Genomic DNA, 25,438 nt, shown 5'->3' with positions numbered 1-25,438 from the left:
TCTTGGCCTCTACTGCCTTCCGCAGGGAAACCTCTGGTCACCCCAGGACCTCATTGAGCCTTGACCCCCCACCTCTAGCCTGAGCCTTCTTAAAATGTGAATTGTAACTCAGGGACTGTGGCATGTGGCTACACCCTCCCTCCTGAGTTTATTTACCCTTAGCCCTTGCACTGGCCTCGTACCCACCCACACTCTTTGTCCCAGTATCATGGAGCCAGGCTGGGACTTCTTAGTCCCCATGGGTAAAGGGACTCAAGCTGCTACTTAAGCCTGTTTTTTAAAGTTTTTAATTTTGTAAAAGAAGAGAACAAGTAAAATAAACTTAGCCGTGGAACCAGACGAATGTTGGCTGAAGTTTCTAACTGCTCTGGGAGGAGCCAGCTTTGCTGAGTGGGTAGGGTACCAGTGTGTAGAGGTAGAATCTCTCTCTTCCCCAGCAAGTAGTGTGGGGCTCAGTGGCCCCTTCAGGGAGCAATATTCCTGCTGGGGCTGGGGCTCTGGCTCAGGCCCTGGGTGGCCTCAGTTTTGCTGGGACTACAGCTCAGATCCCAGGTGTACTCAGTCTTGCTGAGATTCGGACTTGTTCCCCAGATGGAATCACTGTTGCTAGGACTTTGGCTTGGTCCCTGGCTCCAGCTCTGGGCAGATTGAACCTTGTGGCGACTTTGGCTTGGGCTGTGCATGGCCTTAGTTTTACTGGGGCTCTGGCTTGTGCCTTGGGCAGCCTTGGTCTTGCTGGGTCTTGAGCTTGGTTCCCAGCTCCAGCCTTGGGCACCCTTAGTCTTGCTGAGTCTCTGGCTCTGGCCCTGGGCAGCTTCAGCCTTGATAGGCTTCTGACTTGGGTCACAGAAAATCTTCGTCTTGCTGGGACTTGGGCTCGATTCCTGGGCAGTATCGTCCTTGCTGGACCTCTGTTTCCCGCCCTGGGTAACATTTGTTTTGCTGGGGCTCAGACTTAGGTCACTGAAATCCTTAGTCTTGCTGGAACTTTGATTCAGTCCCCAGGTGTGGCCATGGGTGGGGAACTTGCTGGGTCTCCAGCTCCGGCCTTGGGCAGTCTTGGCCTTCCTGAGCTTCCACCTTGGTCCCTGGGTGTCCTTGGACTTGCTGGGTCTGTGACTTGGGTCCTGGGTATCCTCGGTCTTGCTGGGCCTCTGCCCTGGGCCGTGGGTTTCCTTGGTCTTGCTGGGCTTCTGCCTTGGGCCCTGGGTGTCCTCGGTCTTGCTGTGTCTCTGCCTTGGGTCCTGAGTCCCTTCAGTCTTGCTGGGCATCTGCCTTGGACCCTGGGAGTCTTCAGTCTTGCCGAGGCTCCAGCGCGGCCCTAGGGCAGCCTTGGTTTTGCTGGGGCTCTGGCTCAGACTTTTGTCCTCCACATTTGTCCAAGAGTCTGAGGATTGAGTCTTCAGCTGTGAGGAGTCAGAGAATGTCACAGCAGTGGCCGAAGTGCTCCTATACTCCTGGCAGATAGTGGACATCTCTGTCTCTGAGGTGGATGTGGCTATGACTGGGGAGGATGTGCCAGGAGCACCTGTCAGGCCTCTTCCAGATTCCATGGCCTGCGCTGCTTCCCCTGGACAGCTCCCGGAAAAGGGGGCTTCCAGGCCTCATCCTTGCCTACCCCCTCCCCCGAGGCTTTGCATGACCAAAGGGGAAGGCCTATCAGAATACATCAGCCTGGCCCTCCCTGGGCAAACCGAGCCTGCAGGTGGGCTAGGGTTATAAGATAAGGGGGAGCTACCCGAGGGACCCAGGCCCCACCTGCCCAGTGCCTGCCCTCCACTTTGCCCTCTGTGCTCCAGCCACAACCAACAGCCCACAGGCTCTGGGCTCCCTGCCCACCCCTTCCCACACCTGGCTAACCCCTACGCTTCCTTCAGGTCCTAGAAGCCCTCTTTGACCCCTGCAAAAGGAGGTTCGTGCACTCCCAGCTCTGGACTGCCTTCTCACTGTATGTCTGAGCTGTGGTGTGGTTGTCCTTTTACCTGAGTGCCTCCCTCCCTTTAGGACCAAGAGCTCCTCCAAGGTAAGGCCTGTGCCATTCATCCCTGTAGCCAGTGACTGGCACAGGCCTGGCCGGCAGCACTCACTACATCAGTGGAATTGCACTGCATGGAAGGAAGGAGGCTAGGGCACTGCCATTTTTGTCTCTACCATGGACTGCTCACATCAGCCCTTGGAACTATGGAGCAACATTCCTGAGTTCTACATGTTTGTCCCCTCCCGGCTGGTGCCCGGCAGAATCGAGGGTGAAAGCCCCTTGAACAGCACAGGTTTGTGGGCTTGTTTCAGGGACAGGCCTGAGGGGAATAAGGGTGGAGCCAGTAGCCTCTGTGAAATCCTTCGTAGGGGGGCTTGGCATCCCAGGCTCTGTGCTGGGCACCACCTCACTGAGTCCTCACCACAACCCCTACAGAGCTGGGATTATTACTCACTTGCCCAAGGTCTCAAGGCTGTAAGCAGCGGAGCCCAAATTCACACCCAGACCAGAGTCTCTGACCCCTGATCTTTCCCTGCTCTGCTGCTTTGGCTTACTCAGACCTGGGAGAAACACTGGGGACTTACAGCCCAAGATGGAGCCTGAGGAGGTCTGGTCAATGTAGCTGCTGGACAGGGATGTCCCCTTGTCAGGGGGCTGCTCAGGTTCCTCCTCCTGCGACAGGAGACAGGCTGGGTAGTCGCACGCACTGGGAGATCCCTGGACCAGCGGTCACAGCTCTGGAAGGCCAGCAGGCCCTGCGACCCTTTAGTAGTCATTCCTCAAGCTTAGTGCTCCTCAAGGGTTAGGGTTGGATGGGGCCATGGAGAGGTGAAGACCACATAGGAAAGGAGTGGCCAGGCAAAACAGGAACGGTTCAAGGGGCTGATTGGACCTCAGTTTCCCTATCTGCAGAATGAAAATTAGAGTCTCAACCCGTTCACTAAATGTGGGCAGGCTTATGTATACTGTAAAATGCTGTGTCCTGGTGAATGGTTAGGAGAAATTGGAGAGTTTCTACATGCTTTACGTGCCTTTTCCCATTTTATCCAACACATCTGGGAGAGAACAATTGCCATTTCACAGATCAGGAAACCAAGGCTCTGAGCGCTTAAGCAACTTGCCCAAGGCCACTCGGCTAAGAAGTAGAGAAGCTGGGATTTGAATCCAGGTCTGCTGGACTCCACAGTCACTCTTGGCTGCTCGTCTCCTTGGCCTAGTCTTATGCGTGGGACAGTGAGGGATGCCCAAGAGCTAGAGGGGCGGGTGGACTGAGCTGCTGAGTGCTAGGACACCAGGTGTCTGCTTCATGTTGAGCCCTGTCCTCTGGATTCTGCATGCTTCCCTTCAATATCTCCCTGAGTGAGGGGGCCAACAATGATTTCAAGGGGCACAGAGATGAAAGATTTATAGTTGAGTGTCTATTCTAATGTGAGCTAGGAAAAGGTACAGCTAGCATATTCCATTTACTTCAGTTATGAAAAGTGTTCTTTAACATAAATTTACTAGCTGTCCTTAGCAGTAGAGTGGATAGATAAATCGTGGGGTAATCACACAATGGAATATTGTACAGCAATGAGAATGAGCAATCGGCTGCTACTCATAACCACGAACATAATGTTTGGTGGAGCAGCCAGAGACAAGAGGGCACACTGTATTTGTCCATTTATGTGAGGATCAGGCAAAACTCGTGTGTGTAGTTAGTAATCAGGGCAGTGATTAGCCTTGTGGGGTAGGGCAGGGTTGGGGGAGAGGTCTAAAAGGTGGCATGAGGGGGTTCTTGGGATCTAGGAATGTGCCCTTTCTTGATCTGGATAAAGGTGCCTTGCTATATTCAGTTTGTGAAACTTCATCAGGCTGTGCACTTAGAATTTATGCACTTTTCTGATTTATGTTACATTCAACAAAAAGTTTTTAGAAATGAATTTAAGAAGAAAATTCTGGCACAAGTGGCCAGTGCAGACAACAGAACATGTGAAGGTAAGCGTGAGCAAAGTGTGGGAAGGCCTTTCTCTGCAAGGTGTCCACCTCCTCATGCACCCTCCCCCAGGGGCACCCCTTGATGTTCCCATCCCCATCTCACAGCAAGATGTCCCCAGCCCGAGTCACACATCTGAGAGGGGGCAGAGCTGGGCCTGGAAGCCAGCCTGTACCAGGCCGGCATCCCTCAGCCCTCGGCCTGAGTGCACTATGCCCTGGACCTCAAGGGCATGTGGCCCACTCACCTTTTCCTTCTCCTCCTCCGGGGCCTCAGCTTCTTCCTCTGGGCCCTCCTGCAGGTCCTGGTGGGTGGCCTGCAGCTCTTCGGAGTAAGGCTGCTCCACCTTCCACTCACGATGCAGGGCACGGGCCTTCTGGCGCTCTAATTCCCGCTCCCTGAGCAATCTGCCAAGCGATGGCCCGGAGTGCTGGGTCAGTCTCTCTGACTCATTGTGCCATCCCAAGGGAGTGGACAGTGGCCCAAAGAAGCAGTGGGGCCAGAGGAGCCTTAGGGCTCAGCTGGTTCCCACCCCTGGCCTATGGCCCCTGCCCAGGGAGCTTACCCCACAATGCCTTTTGGGATGCTGGACTGTGGACTGCTCTCCACTGCCCGCTCCAGCTGCAGCTTGGCCAGGCGGGCCACATGGCTGCTAAGCACATCGTCCACCGACATGCCCGGGAAGAGGTTGGTCATCAGCGGGAGCAGCTGTCAGGAAAGGGGGTGACCCAGAGCCAGGTATGGGCAGAGGGCAGCTGGTGTGGTACTGCCCCACCCTCCCAGATTCCTAGTTGGCCCTTCTTAGGGCCAAAGAGGGAAGGGTTTTGCAAATTGTTTTTAAAGGACTGAACCCTCTTGCCCCAGAAGTAGCAGGAGACCATGGGAAAGGAACTATTCCAGGAGGGAGGCTTGAGGGTGAGTCCAACCTCAGGTTCTGAAGCCAGACAGATGACGGTTTGACTTCTAAACTGTGGGACCTGGGGCAAGGGAGCTGACTTCTCTGAGCCTTGCTTTCCTCATCTGTAAATTGCAGGTGATAATAAATAGTATTGCCTGTCCTTTGGATGGTGAGGAGGGTTTAACAGGGTGATACAAGTTGAAGTGGTTAGAACAGTGTCTGGCACACAGTAACGGTTCAACTGTTATTATAATAATAAGACCAGATTTCTTTTAGGGACAGGGTGTATCTTTAGGTGGCCAGGAGTATAGATTCTGGAGCCCACCCTCCTGGCCCTGCAGGAACCCACCTGTGGTTGTTTAGGTTCAAGAAGTAGGACAGTGGCAACATCCTGGCGGGCCCCAAAAAAGTTTTGCAGTAGCTGTCGGCTCTTGGCCCGCTGCAGGTAGTACCGGGCCTTCTGGGGGTTGTGCTGGATGGCCACTGAGAAGTGGTTCTCCGCCTTGTGGAACTGCCTGCAGAACACAGCGGGCCCCAGGTTGCCGTGAGCTGGCCCACCTGAGTGGGGGGCAGTGTTGGACCCCCGGGAGTTTTGGAGAAAATCACGCTGGTCCCTGTTCCCCCTTCTCCACCATGCCTACTGCTGGCCTTCCATGAGCTATGCTCTTGATGGACCCAGAACTTAAATGCTAGAATGAAACCACAACATGTGTGAATATTTTTATGATCTTGGGGTTGGGAAGGCCTTTCTGAGAATGTCATAAACCCAGCAACTAAAAATGAAAAAAATTAATAATTTGACTACTCAACAGTCAAATTCCAAGTTATAGACTAGCAAAAACACCCCAAAGAAAAGCAATAAATAGGGAAAATATATTTTGCATAGATAGCAGACAACAGGCTAATTTTCCTAGCCTACAAAAAATTATTATAACCATTTTTTTTTTAAATGAGCAACTCAATAGCAAAATGAGCAAAAGATTTGGGTAGGCCATAAAGCAAAACCAAACCCATTGCCCTCGAGTCTGACTCGTAGCAACACTATAGGACAGGATGGAACTGCCCCATAGGGTTTCCAAGGCTGTAATCTTTATAGAAGCAGACTGCCACATCTTTCTCCCACAGAGCAGCTTGTGAGTTGGAACTGCCAACCTTTTGGTTAGCAGCTGAGCACTTAACCACTATGCCACCAGGGCTGCTTGCGTAGGCCATAGTGGGCACTAAAGCACATGGAAGATGCTGGGCTATGCTAACAATTTATTCATTATTTATTTTTTACTGTGCATTGGGTGAAAGTTTACAGAGCAAATTAGTTTCTCATTTGATAGTTTGTACATAAAGTGTCCCATGACATTGGTTTCATTCCCTATAATGTGTCAGCACTCCACCAATTTCCGCCCTAGGGTCCCCAATTCCTTTCATCCTGATTTTCTACCCCTTTATGCCTTCTCATCTTTGCTTTTGGGCAAATGTTGCCCTTTTCACGTGCTAACAATTTAAACATGTAAATTAAATCAGCCAAGAGAGCATTTTTTGGTCTATTAGGTTAGCAGAGTTGAAAAATAGTCATCACACCCCATGCTGGGGAGGTTTGGTGTTCCGTGTGTTTCTATAATGGTCTCAAATCCCATAAGGTATAAGTCACTGTTATGCTTTCAAAATACAAATGTATAAACACTCATAATATGAACTTAGAATGTCTACACTTACGAGGCTCACATTAATTATACATCATTAGAAACCTATAAGTTCTAAGAAAGTTACTTAGAAAATTTCTGGACTGAGACATAGAAGCATGTGATGTATGTAAAGAATGTAAACAACCTGTAAGTTCACTTTGACCCAGCATGCTGTGACACAGGAAAACATAACAGAAATCTAAACAACCTCTTTAATCTCTACCCTTGAAGAGAAGATGTGTCATTTGGTTACTCTCTAACCCTGGAGAAAAGACAGACTAGTCTCTGACGTCTCACTGGCTCTTGTTGGGTGCAGTCAAGGTGACAGATTCACATATGAACCTTAAATTTCTGCTCACTTACTGAGAGAAGGAAGAGACAGAACTGAGATTCTGTCCGCAGCTGCTGACCTTGGACCCTATCTGTCTACAAGGGACTTCCACCAAGTTCAAGCCGTGGTTAAGCCTTCCTCCTGAGACCTCTGGTTAAAGGTAAAAGCTTGAAGTCTAAAGATTGGAACTCTAACCATTGAACTAATACTGTAATTGTTAATACTGATTCTCTGGTTCTAAACGAACGTTGTGAGATCTTACTTGCACGGCTTGCCATGACTACCTTGCAACAAACTAAATGAGTTTTGCGTGTCAAACCCGAGTATCTCTCTACTAATTTCCTAAGATTTCTAACATCCTGTACAACATTTGGGGAAGTTGAGGCTCTCCTCTCCTGAAGGAAGTTTATATGGGTTCACTTTTTTTGGAGAACAATTTGATATTATCTATTAAATTGGTAACATTCACTAACCCAACAATTTTACTTCCAGCCATCTAACCTACAGCATAATGCATAAGAATGCATGTCCTGGATGCCCATTACAGCATTATTTGCAATAAAAAAGTGGAAACAGCCCAAATATTCATCAGTAGATAATTGTCCAAAGAAATCAATTGTGGTACATCCATAGAATGCAAACAATAAGAGAATGAGGCAGTCCTACGTGCAATGCCCTGGAAAGTTCAGTAAAGAACAGTAGATCATGATCCCACTTTTGTAAAATGAGAGTAATTGTTAACGTGTGCATAGAGAAAAGTTTGGAGGAATCTTTACCGAACTTATGTTGATGGGGGTTGGAGGCAGGTATAAGAAGAAACTTTCACGTTCCAAGTTTTATATTACCGAATCCTTACCTTTTTATAAAAAGCATGCATTACTATAATAATCGGGAAAAAAATGAAAGATTTTTACCGAACTTGGCAAATAAAATCGATATTTAGGACACATAACCGGGAGAGCAAAAGCCTCTTGGCCCAGGGACCCCAGCAGAAGTCTTCATGCCAGGCCCCGCCCCCCCAGCCCCATCCCTTCCAGTCTCCGCTCTCCTTCCAGCCCTCCCCCCCTTCCAGCTCCGCCCACTTCAGGGACTGGGTCGGGGGCCCGGGGGTGGAGGAGTAGAGGACCCCTCCGCACCTGCGCCTCTGCTCGCAGAAGCCCATCTTCTCCTGCAGCAGGCTCATGCGTAGGTTGGCGCCCTGGTCCTTCGGGCTTAGCGCCAGCGCCTGCTGATAGTCCGCCTCAGCAAAGGCCAGGTTGCCCAGCTGGAAGAAGCAATCTGGAGCCCAAGGGCAGGGAGTGAGTCGGCCCCCAACTCCCAGTGCCCAGGAACCTCAGCCCACTCCCAGGGAGGGTGGTGCAGAGTCTGAAACTGGTGGCTGATAACACCATGGGCAGTCGCAGGCCCCTCAAAAAGTTTTCTGTGCATTTGGGCACCTTTCCCTAGCTGTCCAATTCTGAGCATTTTGAGGCGCAGTGGTTAAGAGCTTGGCTGCTAACCAAAAGGTCGGCAGTTCCAATCCACCAGCTGATCCTCAGAAACTATGGGGCAGTTCTACTCTGTCCTATACAGTCGCTATGAGTTGGAATCAACTCGACAGGTTTGGATTTCTTTTGGTGACCAGTTTGTCTATGGCAATGTTTCCCAAAGTGTGCCCCTGGGACACTGAGCCTATTAAGTGTTCCCTCTTTTCCTTTCTTCTTCCTCCTTCCTTCCTTTCTTCCTTCCAGCTTTTGACGACACTCAGAGTGGTGGGGCACAGCTGGGAGCCCAAGCCCAACCCCAAGGATCTCAGCTCTTAGTTGGGGAGATAAACATTAAAGCAATAATCACCCCAAAGCCCCATGATTGCAACTGGGTAAGTGCACCAAAGGAAAATGACAAGGTGTGTGCTTTAGGTCAGGAGGCAGGAGGCAGCAGGGAGGACTTCCACAGGGAAGTGTGTGCTGGAACCAGGATAGGAATGAGCCAGGGGTGTGTGTGCATGTGGTGGAGGGGGAGGAGTCCTGAGCAGGAGTGACAGTGTGAGTGTATGAAGGGCACAGGCAACGGGTCAGCGCCGCTGAGCAGGGAGGAAGAGAGAGAGGGGAACAAGGTGAGGTTGTAGAGGGAGGGAGAAGGGGGAGGAGGGCATCCCAGAGAGAGGCACAGCCTTGGCCAAGGCATGGAGGATGGAATGGCCGGGATTTTGCAAGCTCATGAAACGGAGCAGTGGGAGATGAGGACAGAGGAATAGTTAGAGCCAGGGGGCCTCAAATGCCAAGCCTGGGCCTTAGCGAAGGGCGCTTACCTGGCCCCGGGCCCAGCCTCAACTCACCACCACGGTTGATGTAGAGGCCTTTCTCCTGCTGCTCGTCCTTGAGGACCTTGTTCAGCAGCAGCACGCTCTCCTGGTAGGCCCCCTGCATGTAGCAGTGCACAGCAAAGTCGTTGTAGGCCAGCAGCAGCTGACGCTGCATCTGCCGTACCATGTCCTCCTGGTTCTCAGGCGCCATGTCCAGTGCCTTCAGGAAGTCCCCTATAGCGCTATCAAACTCCCGGAGCCGTCGGTACATGGTGCCCCTATCGGGGAGGGCATGGTGGGCAGGAGGAGGGACATCAAGGCCAAAGGCACTCCACCAACTGGCTAAGTGGCCGAGCAAGTCGCTGCCTGCTTGGGCTCACTTTCTCCTTCTGACCCATGGAGGTGGTGAGGGTGCCTGCCTCATGCACTAGGTTTGGCCTGGGTGGGTGGCCCTGGCTTGGTGCTCAGATAACCTGCTATCACTGGTAATTTTATGTTTCTCCAAGATAGCCTCCCTCTTTCTTTGTGGGAACCATATGTGTGCTTGCCTCTATGCTAAGACCTTGATATACATGAGCAAATGTTTTTACCCCCACTGTTTAGATGAGAAAACCCAGGTTCAAAGACGTTAAATTGCCCCGATCACACAGTAAGACCCTGGAAGGGTCGGAATTCAAGCCCAAGCCTTGCCACTGAGCTGGACTGATCCTCCTGGGGGCTCAGCAGGCCTGGGTTTCTAGACTCCTGGTTAACTGGAAGGCTGCTGCCTGCTCCTCCTCCAAGGACAGTAGCAAAGACCACCTCCCACAATGCCTCCACCCCTGTGTCAGGTAGCATGGGATTATGAGAGGCCAGATGGGGAAACTGAAGACTGAGGTCAGGCGCTCTCCTGAAACCACAGAGCAAGTCTGTGGCAGGGCAGGGCCTGGAACCTGAGACCAGTACTTCCCCACCCAGTACCGGAAGAGGAAGAGGCTGGGGTCCAGAGGGCTGTTCTCGATGGCGCAGTTAATGCACTGAACCGCATGCTGCATGTCGCCCTGCACAGCAAACATCCCCGCATCTTGGCGTGCCTGCTGGGCCTGGTTCACCATCGTCTTCAGCAGTGCCTTGGCCTGTGGGTGCTTGGGCTCCAGCAGCAAGCTGTTGTGCAGGTCCTGGTAGCAGAGTTTGGGCTATGGGGATGAGGGTGGGGGGTGGGGTGGCATCAGGGGTGCAGGCCTAATGGGCGAGGGGGGAAAGATCTGGATCCGGGCTGCAGGTGCCTCTCTCTGGGCAGGCTGGCACCATACCACCGCTCCTCAGTGCCCCCACACCACTGTTCCACCTTTTCTGCCTCTTGAAGGAGGCAAGGGAGCATTGTGGGAAAATCCGACCCCATCTGCCGGCCCCTTCCCAGATGTGACCTCAGGTGAGCCAGGTCCCTGCTCAGCCTTGGTAGTTTCTGCTGCAGGATGGGGTTGCAGATGCCACCTCCTCAGAGGATTCTGTGAGGCTTACACGAAATGGGAGTATGTGGCCTCCTGACTAGATGGCTGTATCCTCACTATCCTCCCCACTCACTCTTCCCCTCACCCCTGACCTTTAAGCACAAGACAACTCAGACCAAGAACAGACCCAGAAAACATCCCCAGGCAAATGCCTTCTTCTGGAGCGCAGGTCAGTCAGTCAGTCAACAAACAGTTTTAGGAACTACCCTGTGTCCTGTAGGGTTATTGGATGGAGGGCGAGGAGAACAAAGAGTGTGGCCATGAGGTGTGAGTGGAAATCAGGACAGGGAGAGCCTGAGAGCTGGGCTTTGGAGTAGGCACACTTGGGTTCAAGGCCAGCACCACTGTGAACTGGCTGTGTGAGCTTAGGTAAATCATCCAACCCCGCTGGGCCTGTTTCTTCATCTGTGAAGAGAACAGTGGGTCATATCTACCTCAGAGGGCTACCGCGAGCCTTCAAGATAAACGTGGTAAAATGCTTAGGACACATAGTAGGCGCTCACAGGGGACAGCTAAGATCACAACCCAAAATCCGTTGCCGTCGTGTCAATTCCGACTCATAGTGACCGTACAGGACAGAGTAGAACTGCCCCATACGGTTTCCAAGGCTGTAAATCTTTATGGAACCAGGCTGCCACATCTTTCTCCCGCAGAGCGGCTGGTAGATTCAAACCACCAACCTTTCTGTTAGCAGCCAAGTGCTTAACCATTGTGCCACCAGGGCTTCTTGAAGTCACAACAGTCAACAATAATTATCAACAATTACTAGTCTCATACCTTTGAAGGAGACGCCCTTTGAGTCACTTGCGGGACACAGAAGCCCAGCCCCTCAGCATCTGGGTGGACCTCACCCCTGAGGCCACTCCTGAAGGGCAGTGGACCCCTCCCTCTGGAATTACAGGCTCAAGTCTCCAACCACCCACAGGATGCCCCCACCTGGTGAACTGAGGCAAACTCTGCCCTACTTTGTCCACACCTGTTCCTCCCCCTCCTGAAAGTTGGGTGTTGTTGTTGAGTGGTGTTCTCAATGCCTCCCTCTCGCTCACACCCACACCCAGTCATCTCTGGTCCTGACTTCTAAAGGACTGTGGACCTTGATCCCTTGTGGCCATCCTCCAGCCCTCCCCACCAGACCCCTCCTCTCCCACTGGACTTCTCCCACTGCCCAGCCTCCTCCCAGGCTCCCAGCTTCCTGTCTTGCCCTGTCCAACCCACACAATCCACGGCAGCTGAGGGGTCTTTCTAAAGCTCCCTACACTGAAGAGCACTCTTTCAAGGCTCCCACTGCCCCTGGGGCTCTTCGAACCTCTCAGGTGAGCTGATGTCCTCTCACATCTGCAGTCTCCTTCCTGCCTGCGCTCCCCGCCTCCTCCCCTGTGGTGTCAAGTCTCCCTGGCCCCCAGGTCCTTTCCTATACTCTCAGTCCCCATGCACAGCCCAGGCCTGGGCAGTGGAGGGTGCTTAGGAAATGTTTACTGAGGCGAGTAAGGAAGGGAGGGGAGGAGGAAGGAGGAGAAAAGGAATGAGAGGAGAGGAGGAAGGGGAGCAGGATGGGCTGCCTCATCTAATAGTTCTCTGGGTATGTCCCACATGGTGACCCCATATGGTGACACAATTGTGCTTCAATCATTCTTTGTGTAATTGTCTGCCCAGGGACACCTCCCCTGGACTGTGAACTGCTCGAGGGCCGGGATGCACCTGTCTCTCACCTTGTGGTTTCCACAGGGCCCGGCACAGGCCTAACACAGAACCAGGGCTGAGTAAAGCTGGAGTAATTGCCCGACTGGACACCAAATGGTCAGGACCGGCTGGGGGCCTCTGCCCAGGGGTGGCAGTGCCCCATTGCTCTGTGGGGATGTGACCTCTGTGCTGATGGATGGCCACGCAGCCTCCTGTAATCTCAGAGGGTGCTGGGGGCTCCCAGGCTAGGGTGAAGGCCTCACGCTGGCCTGCCCTCCCAGAGCTACCTTCTGGAAGAAGTTGTAGAGCCTGGCCCGGAGGATGTAGACATCGGCATTGGTCGTGTCATGCTTCAGCTCCTTGGTGACAAGTGTGAGGCAGTCACGATGCCGTTTGAGGGCCAGGAGACAGGCCATACTGAGGGTAGAGGGTAGAGTGTCCACTCTGTCTGCCCGGGGAAGGGGAGGCAGGAAGGGTTAGCTGGGAGAATGAGGGCCAGCAGGGACACAGCTGGGCACTCACCATCGGTAGCGGAAGCAGGGTTTCTGGGGCTGGAGCTCAGAGGCTTGGGAGAAGACGTTCAGGGCATCCTGGTAGGCACATTGCTCAAACAGGCACTGGCCCTGGGGACACAGTCACTTCTGCTTGTGACCCCAGCCCAGCTACAACCACCAGTTGTGGGACAACATTGTGGAGGAAGGGGAGAGAGGCAAGGGACAGGGATAGAGACTTAGACCTGGGAAGAGACTTCGAGGGACACAGACAAAGTTGGAGAGAGATACAGAGCTGGGGAGAGACAGCAAGAGACAGTGAGTAATACACAGTTGATGGGAGACAGACAGCAATACAGAGACACACAGAGAAAAAGAGGAAAAATGGGAGATGAGACGAGAATGGTAGAGCCAACAGTAGTAGGTTCCAGCTTAGACTGATGCTCTCGGCTGCCGAGCGCTGTGCTGAGAAGCTTGTACTCGCTATCTCACTGCTATGAGCTATTATGCCCATTTAAAATGAAGGATCTGAGGCTCAGAGAGGTGAAGAGACTTCTTCAAGGTCACACAGGAAGTAGCAGTGCAGGACTCAGGGCCCCCAATGGACAGATTAAGCAAGTGGTTAGGGCCCCCTTCTGGACTTTTTTTTTTAAGAATTGGATAGCTGACTTTTTTTAAAAGACATCAAATTTGTCAAAATGAGAAAAAAACCAAGATTTTGTTGGTGTTTTATGGTGTAATATTGTTTTTATTTTTAATCGTAAATTGGGAGCGCTGTTAACTTTTTTAGTCCTTGGGGCCTCTAGACTCTAGATCTGTGCTGTCCAATACGACAGGCACCAGCTCCATATGGCTATATAAATTTGCATCTAATCTAATTAAAATTAAACATAATTTAAAATGCAGTTCCTCAGTCACACTCGCCATGTTTCAAGGGCTCACTAGTTCTATGTGGCTAGTGGTTACCATAAGGAGCCCTGGTGGCGCAATGGTTAAGTGCTCAGCTGCTAACCAAAAGGTCAGAGGTTCGAACCCACCAGCTGCTCCATGGGAGAGAACAACCTAGAGATCTCCTCCCGTAAAGATTATAGCCTAGGAAACCCTATGGGGCAGTTCTATTCTGTCCTATAGGGTTGCTATGAGTTGGAATCAACTTGATGGAACACAAGAACAACAACAGTGACTACCATATGGGACAGTGCCGAGTAGATAATTTCCATCGTCACAGAAAGTTCTGTTGCACAATGCTGCAAGACTCTATCCAGCCCTGCTGGGAAACCAACTCAGGAGGTGGGAGAGGTGGTGAGAGAGTTCAGCTGGTGGGACGCGGACACAGGGGCGAAGAGGTCCCCACAGAGACAGAGCTGGTTCCAGGCGCAAGGGACCCCCCGCCACACACACAACTAGAGGGAGAGCCACGAGGCCCAGGGGTGAGGTGGAGACCTCAAATGGGCCTGGGGCAGCTCCAGGCACCTGCAGGTAAAGCACCAAGGTGAGCCGCTCCTGGTACTTGGTGTTCTCTGGCTCGAAGGAATAAGCCCTTCGCAAGTTCTGGGCAGCTGAGGAGAAGTCGCAGAGCTGGATGTAGGCCTCGGCCCGCAAGGCATAGAAGTCTACCTGAGGACGATAGGACCCAGGCTGCTGTCCCCTCCCCACGACCCACCCCTCAAGGGAGAGGGAGGAATCTATCTCCCTGAGCCCTGACACCCAGTTACTGTCAGGGACTTGGTGGCCCTGAGAGGAGTAGCATGGGCAGGTGCTACAGTGAGGGGAAGTGTGTGCCAGCACCTGCCCGTGCCCATCAGGCCCTCTCCCTCACCAGCTTGGGATCCAGGTGGAGGGCACGGGAGAAGAACAGCACGGCCATCTCCCAGTCTTCTTGCTCTAAGCACGTCTGGCCTTGGAAGTAGCTGCCAGGGAAGGGGAATACAGGCAGAGGGGCTGGCTTTAACTCTGGAAGAACCCAGGGCATATGGGGACGGGGGTTTTGGGTGGAGAGTCAGGGGGGATAGACAGAGACCCAGGGAGGGCAGGCTGGCATTCTTGGAGGTCACCCAAGCTGGCAGCCTTTTATCAGCTGAGGTGGGAGAGCCCCATTACATAGTTGATTTCACTGAGGCCCAGAGAGGGAGAGTAACTGGCCCAAGACTGCACAGCAGGTCAATGGCTGTGCAGGGCAGGAACCTGGACCCTTGGGCAAGGTAGTCACTCACTACTGCCTGACTTTGAGGGGCACCGTTATCCCCTTGGGCTTTGGTTTGGGTTCATCGAAGTCCTGGAACACTTGGCTGGTCCCAAAGATCTGCTTCAGGGTCCCTTTTGGGACTGAAATCACCCGTGGCTTTAAGATGCGCTGTGAGGGATCCTCGTCAAGCTCCAGAGCATCCTAAAGCCAAGGGACAGTGAGGCTGGAGCAGGCCTCAGAGACAACCAGATCCCCACCCCACTCACACACTCTCCCCAGGTATTTTACGGGGGAGAGAGTGGAGACTGAGACTAGGTAGGAGATGCCATCTGGGATCCGGTAGCATCATTCCCCTTAGGGATGATCCAGCCTATCTCTCTCTTCACACAACCCAGGCAAGCCTCTTTAGTCCTGCTTCTGTCTCTGTCCCTTTCCTACTGCCAGGGTCGGGGCCCTCCTGCTCACAGTAACCCTCTGCTCTCCTGATCCTCCTCAGCTCCCACCTCCAGCTGCTGACACTCCAGCTCAGGCCCATCCCAAGCCACAGGCCTCCGGGTCCTGCAGAACCTCACCCCTAGCAGGCCCAGACTGACCACCTCACCCACTTCTGCCCCAGGCTCTCCCACCTCAGTGAAGACTCGTTCCCTGCCAGCCACCCAAGCCAGAAACCTATGTCCCATCAGTCCTGGAGTCCTGTCTGTTTCACTTCCTAAAATCTCTCAGATCCCTCCTCTTCTCCTGTATAATCTCCTCGTCTGGGCCAATGCCATCTCCTCCAGGATGTCTGCTCCGGCCACCTCTCCTTGTCTCACGTCCCAACTCCTCCATTCTCTGCTCCGCAGCCAGGGACTTTCTAATTTGCACACTGAGGCTGCCTCTACTGTACTTAAAACCTTCCCTGCGGACCCAGTCTTGGTCTCTTCTACTCTGGCCCTCTGGCCTTGCTTTGGCCTTCTCTCAGCCCGCACCTCGCTGGAGTCAGTCATGACTCATGATGTCCCTTCCAGGACCTCGGGGCGCCGCGCCAGCTTCCTCGCGGCCCGCTACGGTAGCGCAGCTCCCACCTCTGATGTTGCTAGGTGCCATCTCCAAGACGCCCACAGGCTCCGCCTATTTGGCCACGCCCCCGGGAATCCAAGAGCTGTCTGAGCCGGAAGAAGGTTAGAAAACTTTTATTAGAAAGGCTGAGGCCTAAAGAGGGGAAAAGGACTTGCCCGGTTTCCACACAGAGGCAGGGCCACAATGGGGGCCAGGACAAGGCTCCCGCCTCCCACGCTGGAGGTCAAACAAGGGCTCTGCGAATCTCACAACAAACCGCACAGGGCCGCGGTAACGGAGTGCGCAGGGGGGCCCGGACACGCCACCCGCCCAGCCGCTTCCGCCCCTCAGAAGCATGGCGGCCGCCTAGCTTGCCCCGGATTGGGCACCGGCGGCCGCCTCTGGACAGGTGGTGACGGCGATTGGCCGTGGGCTGGCTGACGTCAGAGGGCGGGGTCCAGTCCGTGAATGGGGGCACCATGCCGCCGCCCGGCCTCTTGGGCTCTGGGCTGTGGATGAGTAGGGCCATGAGCTGGTGTGTTTTGGAGCCTCGACCCCCGGGGAAGCGGTGGCTGGTGAGTGGAGTCGGGGGTGGTGACGTAGGAACTCCTGGGGCTCCAGTTCTGCCATTGTCTCCCCTACAAAGTCCCCCAAATTCCTTGTCTCAGTTTTTGTTTTTTGAATCTGGAAAATGGGTCCAATACCACCACGGGCTTCAAACTCTTCAGAAACTCTGCTCCTGTATCAGAGCGCCCTGCCAGCCCAGTCCGCGGGGCACCAGTTTCCATTCAGCCTTCTCGAGTCTCCGGGGGGTGCTGGGGCCTCTCTCCTCGCTCCCCTTCCCCATCCCAGCCCTTGCTCTCAGTTTCCCCTCCTCTGCCTTGGGTCCCAGCGAGAGCTGTGAGATCGGCGGTGGGGAGAGTTAACAGTCCTCAGTTCCCCCGGTGCCGCCTGCAGGTGGCCGGCCTGGGGAACCCCGGACTGCCTGGCACGCGGCACAGCGTGGGCATAGCAGTGCTGGGGCAGCTGGCGCGGCGGCTGGGTGTGGCGGAGAGCTGGGCGCGCGACCGGCGTTGCGCCGCCGACCTCGCCCTGGCTCCGCTCGGGGATGCCCAGGTGGTTCTGCTCCGGCCGCGGCGGCTTATGAACGCCAACGGACGCAGCGTGGCCCGAGCCGGTGAGTGAGGTTACCGGGGGTGGGCGAGCCGCCGCGAGGGCTCAGGGGCCAGAGGGGGATCTGGGCTGCCAGACCTCCCTATTGCCCTCCAAGTGTCGCATGGCCTTGGGTACTTGTAGGGGCCTCAGTTTCTTTATATGTGAAGTGGGGTTTATTTCCAGCCCCACTTTATGGGAGCCAAAAGTGGCGACAGGGCCCCTATGACAGATCCTGAAGTAACCAGGGCCACTGTTTCCCTGTGCCAAGCGGAGCTGTTCGGGCTGACTGCCGAGGAGGTCTACCTGGTGCACGATGAGCTGGACAAGCCTCTGGGGAAACTGGCTCTGAAGCTGGGGGGCAGTGCCAGGTGAGGCCCTGAATCAGTCAGGGTGGGGTAGGGACCCTGGCCTGCCAGTTCAGGTGAGAGTAGGGGTGCTGACCTCAGTCTGGGCAGGGGATAGGGGCAGGGAGGGGTGGAAGGGCACTGACCCCCAGGAGGCACTAATTGCCCTTTCCCTATCTCTTGAAGGGGCCACAATGGAGTCCGTTCCTGCATTAGCTGCCTCAACTCCAGCGTGAGTCTGCCCCCACTCTGTCCTGCACTGGGGCTGGTGTGTCAGCTTGGGTCCCCCGACACTCTGAGTTCACCAAAGCTCCCTCTGCCTCTCTGTCTCCCCCACAGGCAATGCCGCGGCTACGGGTGGGCATTGGACGCCCAACACACCCTGACGCGGTACAGGCTCATGTGCTGGGCTGCTTCTCCCCGGCTGAGCAGGAACTGCTGCCTCCACTGCTGGAGCGCGCCACCGACTTGCTCCTAGATCATATCCGTGAGCGAAGCCAGGGGCGACCCATGCTGGGCATCTGATGCCGTGGACATGGCTGCCAGCCTGACTGCAATGCCCGTATACTCAGCCATGTCCACAGAGCTGCCATGCCAACCTGTGGTATCCACTCTTTATATAACTCTTTTCCTCTGGGCTGCTCCCGGCAGCCTATGGAATAAAGGGGGGACTGTGGCCGCAATGGTCCATTTCTGGGGTAAGGGGTTAGTCTTCTCTCACTATCCTACTTAGGATGCAAGCAAACTTCAGGAAGACTGAATTTTTTGAGCCTTTTTGGATAACTGAAGCCGTGGACCTGTAAGATTAAAGATGCAGGCTTGGAAGCTGAGGTCTCCTCTGGGGCTCCCACCCTTCCCCTCCCTGTGAGGGAGGAGATAACAAGGTCCAGCAGGCCCCCTCCCAGGGGACGCCCAAGTATGCCTTCGTGGATTGAGGCCTTGGCACACCTTTCTTCAGCCCATTTTACAGACAGGGGAAATGGAGGCTCAGAGTAGTCCAGCCACATCCCCAAGGTCACACAGCTGCAGTGTGGCAGAGCCCTGATTCACACTCAGGGCTGGCTGCCACCTTGTTGCCCCTGGGGCCCCTGGCACCCTCACCTCAGGGCTGCTGTATGCCCGGAGGGTTCCCACGCGGGTGGTGTGTGAGAGCAGCCTGAGGTCCTGGGGGTTGGGTGGGATGTGGGCCCGGTGTGGCACCAGGCCCAGGTCCCCCGGCTGGTAGGGTGTGATGCCAGACAGCTGCTGCAGCGGAGACCCCATCTTGGGCAGTTGGGTGCTGGGCAGGCTGTAGGGAGGGGGCTGATGTCATCACCTCCATTTCACAGATGAAGAGGCTAAGGCTCAGAGAGGCTTTGGAGAACCAGGCTTCTGGCCTGTGATTGGCTGGGGACAGTCCTTGGACATGTCCCATGGCTGTTTCCCTTTGCCCTGCTCCCCATGACTGCATTCTCCGAGGCTACACAGGGCCACCTGCTCACCTGTCCTTGGGTGGGCCTTGGGGATGGGTCTGCCAGTGGGGACACACAGCCATCTGGGGACTCAGGGCTATGGCTGAGCTGAGCATGGCCAGCAGCTGCTGTAGCATCTCTTTACGCTGCAGCTGGAAAACCACATTGAAGTCCCCATCCTCCTGATCTTCTGAGTGCATCTGCCGGCAGGGTCAGGGGTGAGCCCGTGGAGTCAGGCCCATAGTGGTCCCGACACCCACTCCAGGAAACTGCAACCCCAGTGCCCATTTTCTCAAAGTGCTCCCTGACTGTGGTGTGAGACCCATCCTTTAAATGGGAGGACTGAGGCCCAAGGCCTTCGGGTTCCTGAGAGAAGGAACCCAGCTCTTGTGAGACACTGAAGGGGTCATCCAGAAACAGAAGAGGATGGGCTTGCCAGGGGTCTCTCGGGAAGAAGGGGCCTCTGACCTGGCCCAGCCTCCTCCAAGAGCTCCCAAGCTGTTCTCTCAGTAGCCTCTGCCCTTGGCCAGCCTCCCACTTTCACCACTTCCTGCTCACGTGCAGAATGTCCTGTAGGAAGGAGGTGGCCCGGGTCAGGGTCGTCTCCAGGCTGGCCCGAACCTTCTGCTCTTTGGTTAGCTCCTGCTGCAGCTGCTGTGTCTTGGCCTGCTGCTGCTCCATCTGCAGATTCAGCTGCTCTTTCTGGCTTCTGGGTCCAGGATGGGACTGTCAGCAGCCCTCCTGCCTCCTTGGGCCCTGCCATTTCTCTGCAGCCCACCGGGGCCAACATCCAGCCCCAGGCCTCAGAGTGTCTGACAGATGAGGCTCCTCTTAAGAGGGAAAGTCACTGACCCGTATCATGTGATGAACAAGGGACTGAGCTCAAGCTTGCCCCCCAGCCCCCCCCCCTGGGCCCCACCTCAGTGTCTGGTTGTCCTTCTGCAGTTGCTGGACCTTCTGCTCCAGGTGGCCCAGCAGTCGGCACAGCTTCTCCACCTCCACTGTGCCCTGCTGCTGCTGACGGCACTTCTCGGTCAGCATGAGGATGATCTGCAGGTGAAGCAGGGGTCTTCAGCCAGCCTTGCTTCCCCAGCATCAGACCCAGTCAGAGCTCCTTGCCCTATTGTACAGAGGCCAGCCGAGACCCCAGGAGAGGGAATAACCAGCTGGGGGGCCCAGCACCCCTGCTGGGCAGAGCCTCAAGCTTCCGAGGGGTAGGCTCCACTCCAGCAAGTTATGGGGGCTCTAAAGCAAATGAAGAAAAACCAGAGCTGGGCCCAACATCCTGCAGCCCCACAAGGGGGGCCCCTCCCCTCACTGCTGCCTCTCCCCATTTTTCCAGCCCGAGGTCTACACTGCCAGGCTGTTCCCTTCCCCCAACAGAGCAGGGCCCCTAGGGTCCCCTCCTGCTTTGTGTGCCAAACACCCTGCGACAAGGGCCGGGCAGGCGCACCTTCTGGTGACCTCTGCTGTGCCTGGCCATGACCTTCTGGGTGTCCTCCAGCAGCTCCACCTGTTTGCACAGGTTGCCGTGGGTGCTCTGGAGCTGCTCGTTCTCCTGCAGCAGCTGCACGCCTTGCCGGGACAGCTTGGCCAGCTGCATGGACACGGTGCTGTTCTCCTGGATGGCCCGCTTTGTGGTCTCCCACATCTGGTTACTGGCCACCTTGCGGAACTCACTGGCCACCAGGTTCACACGTTGGATGATCTCCTTCTTCAGTCTGGTCAGGACGGGAGGGAGTAAGGGGGAACCAGGCAGTGTGGGTGCAGGCCCCAGCACCCCTCACCTCCTGTGCAGCCCCAGAGCACCTAGCAGGCAGGGCCTTGGGAGGGCGCGGGGCCACGGGCGGGAGTTGTTTCACTCTAGACCCTTTTGTATCTTTTGAATTTTGAACCATATCAATGTATTATTACCTATTAAATATAATTTAAATCACAAAAAGTGGCGAAACGAAGTCCAGAGGTTCTCCAATGCCAGCGTGAGGCTGGGGAGCTTATTCACTTTTTTCCCACTTCTCCATAAATCACCAGTCACAATTCTGGGGAGCAGTCAGCCAGGTTGGGGAGCCAGTGACCTAATCCAATCCCCCCAGTTAGAAGCCAGGGGAAGCTGAGGCCGGAGGTCTAGGATGTGCTTGGCTGCAGTGATAAAGGCCCCGCAGGGTGCTGGCCCAGCACCTGGCCTGCCCACCTGTCCTTGTCCAGCACGGACTTCTTCTCCAGGTTGTACACGTAGTCCTTGTAGTTGTTTTCCTGCTTCTGCAGCTGGTCCTCCAGTGTCATGAACTTGTCCGTGAGCTCCTCTTTCTGCAGCCGGAACTCCTCCAAGGCTGCCAACTTCCCCACTGCCGCCGCAGGGTACAAGGCCTGGTGATGCCTCTGGAGTCTCTGCCCCTCCCTCTACTTCCTCCAAGTCCTCCCGTCCTCCCTGTGCTTCCTGATCCAGGGGGGCTGGAGCCCTGGCCTGCCCCCATGCCTGTGCCCACTGTTATCTGGAATGCTCCCCTCCACTAATCTTACGGAGACTCGTTCAGGTTCTATCCCCTCCAAGAAGCCTCCCTCAACACTGTGCCCCCCTCACGAAAAGCATATGAACACCTCTGGGCCAGGCATGCATGACATCATTTGAGCTTCACAACAGGCCTTGCAGCTGGATGATATTGGGCAAGACACTTCACCTTTTTGAGGTGTTTCCTCATCTACAAATGGGGTGATAGTATTCCTTGCCTTGTAGGATTGCTGGGACAATTAAGGAAGAGAATGTGTGCAAAGCAGCATGAGCTGTTGTTACTCAAAACTAAGGGTCAGAGAGGAGAAGTACTTGCCCAAAGCCACAGAGATTGTGGTAAGGCTGGGAGTTGAGCCCAAAGAGTCGTGGTGTGTGCCTTCCCACAGGCTGGCCCGCCAGGCCCCCCTCACCAAGGATGATGTTCTCCGTGGTGAGCTGGTCCTTGGTCTCCTGGAACTCGTGGCGCACCTGGGCAAGCTGTGCCTCGAAGGCATCCTTCTCCATCTCCTTGGCCAGCTGCAGGCTTTGGAGCTGCTCATTGAGGTCGGTGATCTCATCTACCCGCTGGTTGAGTGTGCGCTTGAGGAAGGCTACAATCTCCTTTTTATTGTTGGCCAGCTGCTCAAACTCCTGGCGGAACAGCTTCTCCTGCACGGACAGCTCATCCCACTTCCTCTGGTACCTGGGGTGGGTGGGGCACAGGTCCTGGGGTCTGCAATGAGGGGGTGGTCCCCAGGGTGGGGCCAGGCAAGCCAGGCCTCCAGTACAGCTGGGTCCACCCATCCGGACCTTCCCCCCCCGCCCCACACACGCCCCCTCCCTCTTTAAGGGAGCATTCGAGGCTCCTCCCCATCTGAACCCAGCCTCTTCTCCCACCATGCCGCCTGAAACAGCCAACACTTTATGAAGTCCTCACCGTGTGCCAGGTGCTGTGCTAAGCACTTTATGTTCATTACATTACTAGAATGTAAGCTTTTGAGGACAGAGCCTTTGTCTTTTATGCTCACAGCTGTGTCCCCAACACCTAGGATGGTGCCTGGCACATAGTAGGTGCTCAGTATTTTTGCTGAGTCCTCACAACAACTGGTAAGAAGCAGGTATTATGATGCTTATGCCCATTTTACAGACAAGGAAACTGAGGCTCAGAGAGGTGAAGGGAACCCGTACTTAGTAAGTAGCAAAACAAGAACTTGAACCCAAGTCAGTGTGACCCCAAAGCCAAGGCTCTTAACCACAGTGCCAGCTGCCATGGTTGGCCAGCTCTGCACCCTTTCCTAACACTTTAGCACTTCCCATTTGCAAGCCTTTGCACCTGCATTCCCCTCTACTGTGACCTTTCCTTACCCTTTTCCATCAAATGAACCCTGGTGTTGCACATTTGTGGCCCTCTCTTGTATGCCCTCCTCTAGAATGGCCCTATCCCACTGGGATCTGACGTATGTGTGTCCTCCACTTGGCAGACGTGTTCCTCCTCTACCTCTGTGTTCTCGGGGCCGAGGGCTTGGCAGATAGTATGTACCCAGTAACTGTCTGCCAAATGGATTTCCCTCAAATACATTCTATCTGTTCTTTCAACTCGAGGGAAGCTTGTGAAGTTTTAAGAGCATCACATAATCGATTTACTGGTTTTCAGTGGAATCATTGATAGAAGTTATTTGCAAGATGTTTTATAATTTACTTATGGCTACTGCATGCAGAGCACTGTGGAGGTAGGGAGATGAATGAGCTGCTTTGTGGAGTGCAGACCTGGCCTGATACTGTGTGATGAGCCTCAGCTCACTTAGGAAGCAGCCTGGCCTGGGGGAGTCAGGGAGGCCAGTGTTTCAGTCCTGGAGCCTCCTCTTTCTGGGGGTGACTTCCCTTCTCTGCTGAGCCTCAGTCCCACCTGTGCAATGGGGATGACCTCAGGTCCTTTTGTGGGATTGCTATGAGGGTTCTGGGAGCAGAAATGGGATGAGGAATCCATTTTCCCTCAAAATCTCGAAGCCTCCTGATGTTACCTATGGGGAAACTGAGGCTGGGGGTAGGGCGGGTCCTGGGCATCACATGAAAGACCAGTGGCAGAGCCCAGGTCAGAACATAGGCCTAGGGACTCCTGGCCAAGGCTGCACAGCGGCCACCTCTGAGGAGGTTCCTGACCCCCACCAGGACCTGGCACTGCCACAGCAGAACTAGCTTCCCTTCCCTGCCCACCCATCCACCCACCGGGCCAGCCTATCCTCCAGGTCTCGGATCTGGATATGGTAGAACTCCCGTGTCTCCGCGTCGAAAATTGTTTCCATGTTGGCTGTGTTGGGGTCCTTCTTCCCCCCTTTCTTCTTCTTGATCTCGAGCTCCTTGCCCCCCTTGGTTGTCTTCTTTTTGGGAGCCATGGCTGGTAGCAACCACTGCTGGAGGGCCCCTTTAAAAGGCTAGATGGTTGCTAAGGAAGTTGATTCCATACATAGCAACAAGCTGAGGGCGTGAGGCTGGGCTTAAAGGGACCCTGCCCTCTTCCTAGCTGGGCTGTGCACTGGTGACCAGCCTCCCCCTCCAAGGCAGACAACTGACCATGTCTGAGACCAGGATGCTAGGCTCTTGGGGGCACTCTTTTGGGCTCTGAGGTAACCCCTTCTTCCCCTAAGTGGAAATAAGAGACAGGGGGAATATTAATCATCCAAACCCACTACCCTCAAGTCGATTCCGACTCATAGTGAACCTGTAGGATGGAGTATAACTGCCCCATGCAGTTTCCAAGGCTGTAAATCTTTACGGAAGCAGACTGCCACATCTTTCTCTCTTGGAGTGGCTGGTGGGTTCAAATTGCTGACCTTTCGGTTAGCAGCTGAGCACTTAACCACTGTACCATCAGGGCTTCCTTGGGGAGTATTAGGCCCTAGAAATTACTGTCCATTCTCTTTGTGCAGATTAGAAGATGGAGGCTCAGAGAAGTGTGGGGCCTTCCTTAAGCCACCCAGGACCGGAAACCAGTCACCTGGCCCCAGGCCAAAGAGCGCCTCCCCTGAGGCCTCAGACCATCTGGCTAACAATTTGGTGATGCAGGCACATCATTCTGTCCACTTCACCCAAAGCAGAGGGTGTGGGGAGCAGTATGGTAAGAAATGGACATTTACCAGCAGAGGCTTCTGTGCTGGAGTCCCAGGACCTAGCACATCCCTGTCCAGTGGCTAGTTCAGGTTTTCACAAAACTTGGTGCAAGTGGTGCATCTGCCCAGCACTCACCCTGGGCAAACCAAGGCCCATTCTGTGGCTTTGGGCTGGGTGGCAACAGCCTGGGGGGTTGGGGGAAGTGAAGGTGGGAGATGTCCGCTGGCCAGATGCCCTGGTTGGCAGCTGTGTGCCCCAACCAGTTCTGCTTCTCCATCTCTGTCTGTAAAAATGGCGTGGGGGGCGGTGTCTGACTCCCTCTAACTTCACGAGGGGTAAGGAGAATCAAAATCAACAGCCCAAGGCTGATTCCTGTGAGGCCGAGGTCAGACACGCCTCCTCTCTCTGCCATCTTTACCATTTCTGACACCAATCATCCCTCCCACGTTACTCTCTACTTTTCTGCTCGGTTCAATAATTTATTGCAGTGGCCACACAGAACTCACAGACAATACTCATGATTATGTGGTTTATTAGGGAAGTAACAGTTACAGTTCAGGTTCAGGTAAACTCAGGATAGAGTTCTTCCATCAGAACAGCCTCTTCCCGACCATGCTCACAGGCACGCCCTCTCCCTGGCCCTAGGCCTCTGCCCAAAGGCACTCAGCTTTCTCTCTCTGTGGGCTGGGAAGCCCACCATGCCTCCTGCTGCCAGGTCTCTGCTGCTGCTTGTTGCTGCCTTCAGTGTTAAAGCTCTCTCTCTGTCTCCTGTTTCCAGGAGCTTCCCAGCTCAGGGATCCCCAGTCCAAATGACATGCTCTCTGCTCCTGGTTGTTCTTCCTTGGTGGTGGTGGGATCCTTTT

General features: G+C 54.5%; 3 protein-coding genes across 3 annotated transcripts; 1 reads left to right on the top strand and 2 right to left on the bottom strand.

The window, feature by feature from the left end:
• Positions 1–464: 464 nt before the first annotated feature.
• TTC16 (tetratricopeptide repeat domain 16) lies at positions 465–15,977 on the bottom strand. The gene is made up of 14 exons (XM_004375825.1): positions 15,960–15,977; positions 15,020–15,192; positions 14,626–14,716; positions 14,280–14,423; positions 12,838–12,938; positions 12,603–12,732; positions 10,106–10,320; positions 9,179–9,423; positions 7,998–8,139; positions 5,201–5,366; positions 4,519–4,661; positions 4,201–4,360; positions 2,563–2,650; positions 465–1,504 (listed from the first exon to the last, which is right to left on the bottom strand). The coding sequence occupies exons 1-14, from the start codon at positions 15,975–15,977 to the stop codon at positions 465–467; spliced, it is 2,856 nt and encodes a 951-aa protein (XP_004375882.1).
• Positions 15,978–16,474: 497 nt separating this feature from the next.
• On the top strand, positions 16,475–18,549 carry PTRH1 (peptidyl-tRNA hydrolase 1 homolog). Its single transcript, XM_004375824.2, has 5 exons — positions 16,475–16,604; positions 16,987–17,206; positions 17,453–17,552; positions 17,715–17,760; positions 17,868–18,549. The coding sequence occupies exons 1-5, from the start codon at positions 16,509–16,511 to the stop codon at positions 18,051–18,053; spliced, it is 648 nt and encodes a 215-aa protein (XP_004375881.1). The 5' UTR covers positions 16,475–16,508; the 3' UTR covers positions 18,054–18,549.
• A 662-nt stretch (positions 18,550–19,211) lies between these two features.
• Positions 19,212–23,860, bottom strand: CFAP157 (cilia and flagella associated protein 157). The gene is given in 8 exon segments (XM_012555406.1): positions 19,212–19,239; positions 19,241–19,287; positions 19,538–19,688; positions 19,899–20,029; positions 20,433–20,700; positions 21,171–21,324; positions 21,899–22,170; positions 23,694–23,860. Coding segments are annotated over 8 exon segments (1,218 nt in total).
• Between the last annotated feature and the right edge of the window lie 1,578 nt (positions 23,861–25,438).

The sequence above is a fragment of the Trichechus manatus genome, unplaced genomic scaffold (genome assembly GCF_000243295.1).
Source record: "Trichechus manatus latirostris isolate Lorelei unplaced genomic scaffold, TriManLat1.0 scaffold00038, whole genome shotgun sequence".
Classification (NCBI taxonomy): Eukaryota; Metazoa; Chordata; class Mammalia; order Sirenia; family Trichechidae; genus Trichechus; species Trichechus manatus.
This window is presented reverse-complemented; position numbering and strand designations above follow the sequence as displayed.

Excerpts from the sequence above, each read along its gene's own strand:
- PTRH1 (XM_004375824.2), top strand. The coding sequence starts at position 16,509 with ATGCCGCCGCCCGGCCTCTTGGGCTCTGGGCTGTGGATGAGTAGGGCC. Across the intron at positions 17,207-17,452 it reads ACGCAGCGTGGCCCGAGCCG|CGGAGCTGTTCGGGCTGACT; the intron begins GTGAGTGAGGTT and ends CCCTGTGCCAAG. Across the intron at positions 17,553-17,714 it reads AAGCTGGGGGGCAGTGCCAG|GGGCCACAATGGAGTCCGTT; the intron begins GTGAGGCCCTGA and ends TATCTCTTGAAG.
- TTC16 (XM_004375825.1), bottom strand. Across the intron at positions 12,939-14,279 it reads CCTTGGTGCTTTACCTGCAG|GGCCAGTGCCTGTTTGAGCA; the intron begins GTGCCTGGAGCT and ends CTGTGTCCCCAG. Across the intron at positions 4,361-4,518 it reads ATCCCAAAAGGCATTGTGGG|ATTGCTCAGGGAGCGGGAAT; the intron begins GTAAGCTCCCTG and ends ATCGCTTGGCAG.